At 31.5% G+C, this 12,651-nt stretch overlaps 1 protein-coding gene across 4 annotated transcripts in view; it reads left to right on the top strand.

Moving 5' to 3' along the window:
- TBC1D15 (TBC1 domain family member 15) overlaps nucleotides 1-10,835 on the top strand; it is a 57,378-nt gene extending 46,543 nt beyond the window's left edge. For 3 of the 4 annotated variants that reach the window (XM_016148375.2, XM_036236505.1, XM_036236504.1), the window contains 6 exons: nucleotides 1,414-1,514; nucleotides 5,246-5,345; nucleotides 5,727-5,824; nucleotides 7,819-7,935; nucleotides 8,473-8,559; nucleotides 9,516-10,835. In XM_016148375.2, the coding sequence (XP_016003861.1) occupies nucleotides 1,414-1,514; nucleotides 5,246-5,345; nucleotides 5,727-5,824; nucleotides 7,819-7,935; nucleotides 8,473-8,559; nucleotides 9,516-9,740 (728 nt within the window). In that variant the 3' untranslated portion in view covers nucleotides 9,741-10,835. The remainder of the gene's footprint in view (nucleotides 1-1,413; nucleotides 1,515-5,245; nucleotides 5,346-5,726; nucleotides 5,825-7,818; nucleotides 7,936-8,472; nucleotides 8,560-9,515) is intronic. The other variant, XM_016148376.2, reaches the window with a different exon arrangement.
- Nucleotides 10,836-12,651: the final 1,816 nt, after the last annotated feature.

The raw sequence follows: 12,651 nt of genomic DNA, 5'->3' as shown, positions 1-12,651 counted from the left end.
AGCCATACTTTTCACAGGATATAGTGTAAAATTAACATAGGTTAAAAAAGACTAGACATAGCAATAGATGATAAGGGAGAGGCTCAGAGCAGATGGAGCTAAATATTTTTAAGGAGATCCTGATGTAAGATTTGAGTGCATCTCTGTTATACTTTTAATCTGAGTTTTCTCAGGAGGTTTTGGCTTACGTGTTTCCTCGATTATTTTTAAAGTTTTCCAAAATAGGAAGAGTGATGCAGAGTTGTGTATCATTTCTAGAAGAAATAACCTCTTCCCTTTTAAAATATATACTCTTTAAATGGCTTCAGTGCACATAGATTTTGATGAATGATAAAAATGTAAGCTTTATATCTGCAAATGAAAGACTATATTTTCTACAGGAGCTATCATAGGAAAAAACCCTCTAATTTTAACATGTACAAAATTTACTGAAGTTGAATTGATAATATGTATGTGAGAAGGCTTAGTATGAGCTCTGTCCCTTTGTTGGTTCAAATATCTGTGTCTTATCTGAAGTCTAAGTGTAAAAGAAGAGCATTGAGTGTTTTATAAGTTGGAACTGAAAAATAAGCTTGACATGTTCAGATGAAAAGAACAACCAAGACTTTGCTTTTTAAGCGAGGGGCCTGATTCTTTAACTTACCAATTTTTCTTATAAACAAAGGCTATAATTAGGGTCATGACCGAGAAATTATAACAGCATTAAGGGAAAGGTGGTTAAAGTGGTAGTTTTAGGCACAAAATATTGATTGAATTCAACCCAGTTGCTAGCATTTGTTGGGCATAAGAATAACCAGAAAAGGAAGAAAAAGAACATAGTAATGCCGGTTTAAAAAGAGGTACATGATTGTTGTGACTTATTTTGTTTAGATTACCAATGACCTGGTTGCTAAAGCAGTTGAATCCTTTTCACTGCTTACTTTACTTGGCTTACTCATGGCAGTTTGGCATTGTTGCCTACTCTGGCGTGGCAACTTTTTTCCCCTTTTACAGAACTCTTCTTCCTTGATTTATTTTTCCTTAACCTCTTTGACTATTCTTTCTCAAATCTTCTTTGAGTATGTATGTATTCATACATTTGATGTTCCTTTGGGTTTTCACCTCTCTTCTTTCTCATAATCCTTTTGGACATTTTAATATATTACCCACTCTTGATAGTGATATCTACACTAAGATTTATACTAGCAGATAAATGTCTGCTTAACATCTCAATCTAAAGCAACCCATCTTTCTCACCTGATTGCTAGACTTTCTCTTCCTTGTTTATTTTCTTTTCTTGGTAAATATCAGTATCTTTCAGTTGCTGAACCAAAGAAAAGATGAAATTTTTAAGGGAATGGTGGTGATATAGACAGAAGGACACATAAAACTTAGGTTTCCAGAGACATGATTATTTTTTTCTATTCCTCTTAGGATATGTGCAAGGAATGAGTGACTTACTTTCCCCTCTTTTATATGTGATGGAAAATGAGGTAGATGCCTTTTGGTGCTTTGCCTCCTACATGGACCAAATGGTAAGAACAGGGGTTTCTTCCTTTAATCAAACTAATTTTGAAGATTTTAGTTGTATAATCTTATTAAGATTGATGTTTATATTTAGCCAGTTGTGATGGAACTTAAAAAAACTTGCTCCATGTCATTTCTTTTTAAAATAGCCTTTTCAAGAGGCTTGGAATACTGACATTGTTTTTAATACAAAAAAGTAGATAGTGCCTGCAGTACAGGAAAAATCAGGTTTTAATATTGGTAAATGCTTATGTTCTGCAGAAGAGCCATGAGTCATTATAGAATATTGATGAAATAGATGAGTTCAGTTCTTGTGAAGTCTGTGAATTTTTATATCATCTGTTTTCAGAGATAAAGCTTAGTCATGCCAAGTAATAGCCTTACTTTTTGTGAACATTTTGGATTTTGTCATTATAGGGAACTGATTTTTCTCCATGTGTGTTTGAACTGTTTGTAGCACTGACACTTTCTTAGTAATTCACTGTTATTTTCTCAGAAGCATGTGTTATTAGAGTTGAACTATGTCTATATATACGTATTACTACAAAGAACATTTTATTATCATTGATAAATCTTGGTGACAAGAGTTCTAGGACAGTAGTACAGAGGAAGTGTTAACAGGGAAATAAATCTTCTCAAGTAATCTGTTAGAAAGAAAAAAATAAACATAGGGTCTAAAAGTAGATAAAGGCATATGAAATCTAAAGGCTGGACTACATAGGTCACTGTACTATTTTAAAATAAAACTAATATCCTTGATGATGGGCCTTGATGTCAGATATTGAAATGGCTTGCTTGCAAGAGGATAAAGATCTTGAATATGTAATCATATAAAATGTTTCTCTCCAACATAGGGTTTAACTTAGAGTTTCTGGCATACAAATGTGAAATTTGGAAGTGGTACCCTTCTTTTTTTTGATTACTTCTATTCTCCCCCTCTTGCTTGCCTATTTTTCTTTACCCTTCAGAATTTTTCCCACTTTTGTATATTTCCTCTAGTCTCTCATTCATCCTCACTTCTCTTGTTCCTTTTCCAAATGTATATTTGATAAGATTTGATAGCTTTAAAATATCTGACTATTAAATTAATACTCAAATTATGTAGTTCTTTCCTATAAAACTGTTTTTGAATTATTTGGAAAGATTAATTGCAGTAATCTAGTAATTTATCTTCTTTACTTTTTTGACTGATCGATTTTACCTGCCTTCTTAGTTCCAATTACTCCCAAGTGCTCTAGAAACCTGAGGCATTTGTTGTAAAGGTCTGTACAACTGATACTAATTGTATAAAAACTCGTGTCTGCCTTCTTTGTGTTTTTGTTATTTATCCTGTTTTCACTAGAGCTAGTATGTTCCTTGATAAAGGGTTCTTGTCTTTGTTTAACTAGTTCTCTGGTATGCTTCCAGAATTTTTCTACTATCTGGCATAAAGTTTTTGTTCAACAGATTTTTGTAGAATAAACACATGACTATTTCCCCAGTGTTTAGTTTAGACCTCTACTTATAGTAGATATTCCAATTTATTAACTGCATTTAGTTTTTTATAGTAACAGTTTTCATAAAACTGAGCCAGTATTGGCATATGTAAATATATTGGCTTATGATGCCTAATACATACATACATATGCATGTGTTTAGGTCTCAAATATAAAGATTACTTACTGAACATCTAATATACACTTTACAGACTAGTTGTCATTTTTGTATATGAAGGTTCAAGTTTTTGTCTTTTTCATAGTTAGTGTTCTCTATTGGCCTTTTCTATTAAGATTGGTCTGGGGATTGTTCTAGTCTTTATTCTAAAAAGATCTTTTAATATATTATAAATGTTTACTAACTTTTTTTCATAATACTTGAATGAAAGGGCAGTATGTTGCAATCAAAATAATTGCATGATTTTTTTTCACTGTATTGCTATTTTTGGTATCTTCAAATTGGTGCTCTTGTTTGACTCCTTTTTGTTTTACAACTTTATTTCATATAAGATTTTATTTCTTATGTGATGGCTGAACCTATTGTTCATAGATTTGTTGATACTTACATCTAATGTAGGCCTAGGTAGGCATAGACTTTGTCTATTATGGACAAAAATATTGCAGAATAATCTAATGAACTTTCTTATACCTACCATTTATTTTGCCATATAGTTTAGTTCCTCCCATCCTTCTCATCTCCCACCCACGTATAATATATATGCATGTGTATATATGCATATATATTTATTTACAGATACAGTTGAAGCCTTTTGTATATCCATTGTTGATCTTATTTCCCCTTCTCCAGGAGAATTAGCTATTTTTTTAATAGTTGGCTTCTGTCATTTTGGGACTGCTTCTTTTTATAGCTGGAGTGACTATGCCATGTTGGAACTCTCAAACCAACTTAGCCTTTGGTTGTGTCATAACAAAAATGATGCCGTTAGAGTTAATTCTGTCTTTTCCCTACAGGTCCATGTGGTAAATGTGAAGAAACTATATCTCAAAGGGTTATGTTAGTCTATTAAACTAGTGTTTTAAATCATTAAAGAGAAACCAGATTATAAAGAATCAGTAGTTTTTAATTTTTTTTTTTTTTATCAAGAATGGTTTCTAATGTGATAGATACTTCTAATAAAGCACTATTATTGTCTCTAAAACTAAAAAAGAAGGGTGTGTGTGTGTGTGGCGGGGCGGGGGGGGGATGTTCATAGGCTTTTCACAAAAATTAGGGCAGTATGTCAACCATAGAAGTGTTAGTACACATTTGAAAGGGATAAGAATTCTCTAAGAAACCTTTTATTTATTTTGGTGCCCTCTCTTTTACCGAAGTGCCTATAGGGAATCTACTCAACTTTGAAATTTTTTGAAAGCATGTGAACAATAGCAGTTTTCAAAGTTTGTATCTCAGAACCTGTTTATATTATTAAATATTATTGAGGATCCAAGAGCATTTGTTTATGTGGGTTATATCTGATGTTTATCATATGAAAAATTAATACTGAGAAATTTATAAATATTTATTCATTTAAAAATAACAGTAAACCTATCAAATCTTAATATATGTAACATTTTTAAATGAAACATTAGTTTGCCAAAACAGTTTACTGAGAAGAGGGATTGTTTTACATTTCCATTTTCTTTAATGTCTAGTTTAGTGGAAGACAGCTGGATTTTTTTTATCTGCTCCTGTATTTAGTTTATGGTGGTATCACATGTTATATAGCCTCTACATTTGTGGGAGAATTTAAAATGCAAAATGCATGTAATCTATTAATATTGTCGTGAAAATGGTTTTGACTTTATAGATTTTCCTAATGTTATCAAGTCTAAGAAATAATTAGTAAACTCTTTAAGATAAATGTTAAAGCTAAAATTAATTTTATTTCATGTGATAATTTGAAGAAATATTTAAAAATGGAGGTGATTTGATAAAAGTTTATTTCCTAAATGTATGTTCCTTTCACCTAGTCTTGGTTGATGTAAGATATTTGTATATCAGTGTTCTGGTGCTGTCTCTACATTCTTTATCAAAATCAAATGAATCGAGGGGAAAAAAATCCTTACTTTGAGACCAAGGATTCTCTTTCCCTCCTTTTTAACATTGCTTTAGCTTTTCAATTTGTTGTGATTTTTAAAATATAACAGTGTGGTATGAGTCCAACATTTGTCTATACACTCATGGTTTAGTTATCAGTGATTATGTACTATAAAATATTTATTAAATACTACTTGTTTGGTAACATGTATTTTCTTTTATAAAGCATCAAAATTTTGAAGAACAAATGCAAGGAATGAAAACCCAACTAATTCAACTAAGTACCTTACTTCGATTGTTGGACAGTGGATTTTGCAGTTACTTAGGTAAGTTTAGTGATTCAAAACTTATACTCAATAAATTGTAGTTTGATACACAGAAAAAATGTAAATAACTCTTTTAAAGACATATATAGTCTACTGCTGTTCCCTGGGTTCCTTCGAGAAATAATAGTGTGGGACCAAACAGGCTTTGTATAATTATATCTTAAAACAGTTTGTTCATAAAATGAATTATTTATTGTTATTTGGTGGTTTTCTGTTAAAGAAGTTAGCCTGCAAATTTGAATTGTTTCCTTGAATTAGTAGAAGACAATTACATTTATAGTAACCTAAAATGCATAGAAAAATTTGAGTTTGAAATAGGTAACTGGTCCTGAGATAATTAGCTTAAGAGTAAGCCATATATATATTTTTTCTTCTGTACAGAATCTCAGGACTCTGGATACCTTTATTTTTGCTTCAGATGGCTTTTAATCAGATTTAAAAGAGAATTTAGTTTTCTAGATATTCTTCGTTTATGGGAGGTAAGTTCTTGAATTATACAAATGTAATATAGAAAGAAAGCAACAATTTCTTTTGTAGAGTATAAATGGATTGTAATAGCCTAACTGCAGTTTGTAAAGCAAATGTGTTTCAGAATTCTGATATTTTGTTGTTTCTCCTTAAAAATTAATGATCTTGAACTGAACATCTGGTTTTTGGAGCTTTTTTCTGTAAATCATAATCCTTATGAGGTTTGGGGCCAGTATGTTTCCCAGAACCAGTTCTCTAGACCATTTGTGCTGGTATTGTTTTCTAGGGAGACTTGACTGTGTGAGGCTCTGCCACATCATGGTATAGATTTGTATAGAGTTGAAGGATACTTTGACAGGCCAGTCAGTTGAGATGGCACTTTATTTGTAGTCTGAGATATTGGGAAGAAGCTGACTTATGTTTTACTTTTAAAAGAAATTTAAGTTAGAGCAAAATACTAAAAATAATACAACACATATTTCACCATCCATATTTAACATATATAAACATTCTATCATATTTATTTATAGTTTTTTTTCCAAGGTAAAAAAAAAATATACAGCTAGCACCTTTAACCACCATGAGTCCCATTGCCCTTTCTCCTGCTCTAGAAGATATTCACGATCATACTTTTGGTGTGTATCCCTTTATTCCATTTTGCACCCAGGACAACTCCTGATGAAAACCAGAAAATCATTAGTTTTTTCTCAAATATCTGTAAATGCTAACAGATTGATGTGCTTTTAGAATAAAATATTGGTATAATGACTGACTGCTCCCTTATCTTTACAAAAATAAAGCATTACAGAAATTCTCCCAAGGAAAGCATGGGGGAGAGAATCCATTTGGATAGTAAATAGACTTACATACAATGGAACCTCAGTGCCCTCTGAGGCTGAGAAGTGTTTCCTCTACTTTTGGCGACTATACAACCATTAGAGAAGCTGATAAACTGATAGAAGGATTATTGCTTTGTGGAGGATAATTTTCCATATGAAATTAGAAGCAAAACCCATATGTTCTTTACCGGGACTCATTTTAAAGCTTATCAATTTTGTTAAATCAGTATCTCAACTTTTTTAAAGAATGAATTGAGAATAATAGTATTACCACATAGCTATAATAACTCTCCAGTCTTTGTTTACCAAATACATTGGAACTTTAAATGAAACCTTTGGGGTTAATTATATTTTAATTAAACTTAAGAATTGCATTTAGTCTGAAAATTATTCACTTACTTTACTTCTGATGAAAAAAGTAAAAACATTTCAGGTATTCTCTAATATAATTGTTTATGTGTATCTTTTTATCTTTCCAGATAGATATTTTTAGGTACATTAACCGGGGGGAAATTAAGGCCTTAAATGTGAGGGTATTACTTTAATATGAAGAAGTGCAACTACTGATCGAATGTTTTATGTGTTTGGGTATAAATTTTGAGTAGTTGATTCAGTTTTTGTCACAATCAGGGACACACTGAGTTATATAATAGGATGTTTAGAATGTAGAGTTATCTCTGGGTGTTTTTGATTCCATGCATTGTATAACTGATTTTTTTTTTTTTAGTTCTAGGATTTAGCTCCCCCCTCCCCGCCCCGCCCCGCAGAGACCGAAGATAATTTAAAAGTGAGAAACTGAAAGTTCAGAAAAATATGACAATGCCTCTGCCCCCTACTGTACCTTAAACTTAACCTCATGGCTGTGGCTCTTTAATTAATACCATTTATCATATTGGTTAGACTCAGTGATTTGCTTATTCTGGTTATCTAAAGAGCCACATTTGAAATTCATCATATTTACATATGTTAAACTCTGATATTAGTTACTTTGTAGGTAAAGGTATGACTTCCCTCATTACTCCTCATTTCCTAACTAGAAAAACAGTAGACTACCCTATCTAGGCAACTGCTTTGCATAGAAGTCATTTAGAGTTCAGCATTGTATCTATGAGGAAAATATTTTGGAATTGAAATAGTTTACCAAATAGTTGTTCTATGTTTTATAGGTAATGTGGACTGGGCTACCATGTAAAAATTTCCATCTTCTTCTCTGTTGTGCTGTTCTGGAATCAGAAAAACAGCAAATAATGGAAAAGCATTATGGTTTTAATGAAATACTTAAGGTAGTTATTCCTTTAATTTAGATTTTAATATTTTGGCTCATTCCTCTGTTTGGTGGTACTAATATACAAAACATATCTTTGGAGGTACTAATATACAAAACATATTATTGAATCCCTTGAATAGCTTAAACTGTTTCAATAATAGTACTAGGGCTGATTCTGAGAATGACAGTTAAACAAATACATATTGGCCAGTTATTTTTACCTGGCTAATTAGGAAGAAAAGGAAATTCAAGAAATGCTCTTTATGTAGTTTAGTTCTAAAAAAAAAAAATACTGTATTTCGTCTATAACTTGACATAGTAGACTTGAGGCAGCTGCTGGATTTAATGTTCCATAAGCTTATTAGCTTATCTTTTAGCTTTAAAATTTGAAATAATCTAAGATATATTGAATTTCCTATTTATTTGTAATGTGCGAATATTTTTATTTCAGGGATTTTATCTGTAGTAAAATATAACTGGTAATAGTTTATGTAGTAGAACATAGTAGTGCTTTTAGTTTCTATTATCATTTTATTTTATTGATTCATTTTAGCATATCAATGAATTATCCATGAAAATTGATGTGGAAGATGTATTATGCAAAGCAGAAGCAATTTCTCTACAGATGGTAAAATGCAAGGTATATAGTGTTTTAAATAATTGCAAGTCTTTTTATGTTTTTGGTCAGGAAACAATTTTTTTCCTTAGAAGTAAACAGCAGTTTTAGCAGCTTGAAGGCAGACACAAAGAATTGGCTAGCATTTTGTTTACTATTATAGATTTATAGGACATAATTGAAAACAGTTGATTAATTATGCTAAATGGGAAACACATAAGGCAAAGTGGTAAAAGCGATGAAAACATTTCTGCCACAACCAAAGAGGCTATAGAACTTAAGCACTGGTATATTACCAGGTTGAATTAGTGAATAGAGGATAGGACCTCATATTAAATATATGGAATCCCCAGATGAAGACAGATGCAAATCAGATATAATTAAGTCTGTGTCATTACATTTGTATCAGTCATGCTCTTAATTTATCTGAAAACAAGACAAATTTGATATATTATGATCTGAATTTAAACCAAGTCATTATAGCTTTGATGTATTTGGCTTTTGCATTTTTATGAGAATTCTTGTTTGGTTTTTGTGTCAATGTGTCATTTGTTCATGGTTCCAAGTACTTGTTTTGGTTCAATTCTATAAACACTTATTTGGTAGCTCTTCTGTTCAAAACATATTGATGAGATACTTCTTATCTTTAAGGAAACTTTGTGTATTGAGGGAAAAATATAATGCAAATAAGATAGTATAAAAAAGGATGGAATAAATGCCAAGTATTAGTAAACTATGTTTGTGAGAGTGGTGGGTGGGGTAGAGAGTGACAAATTTGGAATAGAAGATCAGGGAACCACTTTTTAAAAAAAGTGGTTAAGATTTTATTTGGAGTGGAGAGGGAAGGTTGAGAGGGTACACACAAATTACTATTAGAACATTCCAATTCTGGAGTCAATGTAGTCTTAATTAAAAGTGTAACTTTGTGATTATTTTTTCTCTAGTGAATGATGGTTTTGTGTTTGATTTTTCATATTTAGGAATTGCCACAAGCAGTTTGTGAGATCTTGGGGCTTCAGGACAGTGAAGTTACAACACCAGATTCAGACATTGGTGAAGAGGAAAATGTTGGACTGACTAGTTGTTCTACATCTGCATTTCAGAGTAACTCCTCCTTGCCTGTATTTGCTGCCAGTGGAGCCAGAGATGACAACCCAACACAGATAGCAATGTCCCCAAATGTTAGCAGATTAACACCTGCATGATCATTCTTCTTGTTTAATTTTGGAAGAGACACTTTGTTGCAACTTTCTTTCAAGTACTTGAAAGGTGGAAATTTAAAATCTTGGTATTGATCATGCTTTAAGATTTATGGAAAGAAAGTGTACTGATGTTCATGCATTAAAGCTTTACAAAGATTTACACTAATTATTTTTGTAGTTACTTCTACCAAATAGCCTTTCTTTTTCAATAACATTCCTTAGTATTTTTATAGCCAAGTACATTTTATTTTCTTGCTGATTAACTGGAATTGGATAAATATTACACATGGATGAATTGAAAATTATGCACTTTGGAAACATTCACTTTGTTTATGTTTAGTGGGGTTTGGATTTGATTAAATTAAACGCTGAGCCTTTATAGCACTCTAAGATGAGAAGTAGATTCCTACCCAGTGATGAAATAAAAGAATTTGGTTTTCTCTATTGTTTACAACAATACTCAGCTTAAATATTTATGATGGTTGAATGTGATTTAAATGGGATGTTTTCATCAATGCAGTTTAATATGTAGATAAAGAGCTCTTTCAACCATAGTAAGTGGATTGGCAGTATATTTTTTACATTGAGCTTTTCTTCACTTGTATATAAAGACTATGTAAGTACTTATGAGTATAAGAAAGGATAGGCATATTTTCTTTAACTGAATAAACTTGACAATTGATTTATATAACCTGATTTGACAAAATTAATACATAGCTTCAATGAGATCTTTTTCAAAACTATTTTCTTAACCAAGCATTTATTTCATGAGACTACATCCAACCCTGTACTTGGTGTAATTTTAAAATTAATTGCTTGTAACCTCACTTTACTAATAATGTTTATATCTTTCCTAATAATTATTAACTAATTAATCAGGTCTTTAAATTTTTATAAAATACTCTGCAGAAAGCTTATGTCACAAAATTTCAATATACTATTATTATAAGTCTCAAAGTAATGCTTTTTTGTATGTGAATGAAGCCATTGTCTTTACCATGCATGATTCTGAGTCGTGTGGGGTTACCATAACCGGTTACGTTTAAGTTGTGACTTGTTAACTCCTGTACATATCATTAAAATAAATTTGAAGTTGAAGTAGTGTTTTCAGTTAAATTATACCTAGAAATAGTCTGATAGTTGTTCATTAGAAGAAAAAATTCCAAGATAGACTGAGTACATCTCATATTTTTACATGATTGAAACAATCATTTGAATGAGTTGTGGAAATGAGAAAGAAACATGATCCATTTATAACTGAAAAAATTTTCACCAGCATGAAATTGGGCATAGTGTTGTTATGGAGGATATAATTATGTGACACAGTAATGCAACTTTCTACAATTGATGCTAGTAATATAAAAGTCACGCAGTTAAAATGGTCCAATAGATAGACTTTTTTCCCTCCAGAAAGCTAGGGAACCAAATGAACTTTTCCTACTTGAGTATTAACTGACAATCATGACAGAACCATTAGATTTTAGTTTTTCATATCATATGTGTGTTATCTTTGATCAGTTAATAATGAGTAAGCCTATTCAGAAAAAAAAAGTAGACTGATCAAAAACTCAGCATCTCCAGCCTTTCATTTCCTGCTGTTCAGGAAATTGCATAGAACATCTTGATGTCCTTCTTGTTCTTCCTGGACAGGGGCTTTTGGGGATTTTGTTCCTACTACGTAATGCGATATCTTTTTCAGAGTTTTTAAAAATCTTAATACATTTAGTAAGTTGAACTTTTGTCAAGTTTTATCATAAAACTACTTGTTAAAATGTTTTTATTAAATACTCTGAATTTCTGTCTAGTGTTTTTGACATGGAAGTGATCATATAGTGCTAAAGCTTTTATTAAAGTATAGCTAACAAACAATATATTAGTTCAGGAGTACAACATAGTAATTCAACATCTATGTACCTTACGAAGTGATCTTAGTAAGTCTAGTAACCATCTGTCATTGTACAAAGTTATGATATTACAGACTATATTCCCCATGCTGTACATTATACCCCGGTAACTTATTTTATAACTGGGACTTTGTGCCTCTTATTACCCTTCACCATTTTGGCCCTTTCTCTCCACTATTCTCTCCTCTGCAACCATCATTGTTCTCTGAGTCTGTTTCTGTTTTGTTAGTTTTGTTTTTTTATTCTGCATGTAAGTGAAATGATACCTTCATTGTCTGACTTATTTCACTTAGCATAATACCCTCTAGATTTATCCATGTTGTTGCAAATGGCAAGATTTTCATTTTTTTTTTTTTATGGCTAAGTTATAGTCCATTGTGTGTATATATGTATGTGTGTGTATATATGACATACTACATCTTTATCTGTTCGTCTGTTGATGGACACTTAGGTTGCTTCCGTATCTTAGCTATTGCAAATAATACTGCTGTGAACATAGGGGTACTATATCTTTTTTGAATTAGTGTTTTTGTATTCTTTGGATAGATACTCAAGTGGAATTGCTGGGTCATGTGGTAGTTCTATTTTTAATTTTTCGAGGAACTTCCATAATGTTTTCCATAGTGACTGCACCAATTTATAACCCCAACAATACTGTAAAAGGCTTCGCTTCACATCCTTGCCAACATTTGTTATTTGTTGTGATTTTGATAATATCCAATTTGATGGGTGTTAGGTGATACCTAACTGTGGTTTTGATTTGCATTCCCCTGATGATTAATGATGTTGAACATCTTTTCATGTGTTGGCCATCTGTATGTCTTTGGACATACATTTGTTCAGATCCTCTGCCCATTTTTGAATCGCATCATTTTTTAATGTTGAATTGTATGAGTTCTCTATATATTTTGGATATTAACCCCTTATTTGAAGTCTGTATGCATACATGCAGATTTTGGGGAAGAGGTTACATAGTTTCTTAAAAGGTTCTCTCATTTTACCCCAAAGTT

Source organism: Rousettus aegyptiacus, unplaced genomic scaffold, assembly GCF_014176215.1.
Source record: "Rousettus aegyptiacus isolate mRouAeg1 unplaced genomic scaffold, mRouAeg1.p scaffold_m13_p_2, whole genome shotgun sequence".
Taxonomy (NCBI): Eukaryota; Metazoa; Chordata; class Mammalia; order Chiroptera; family Pteropodidae; genus Rousettus; species Rousettus aegyptiacus.
This window is presented reverse-complemented; position numbering and strand designations above follow the sequence as displayed.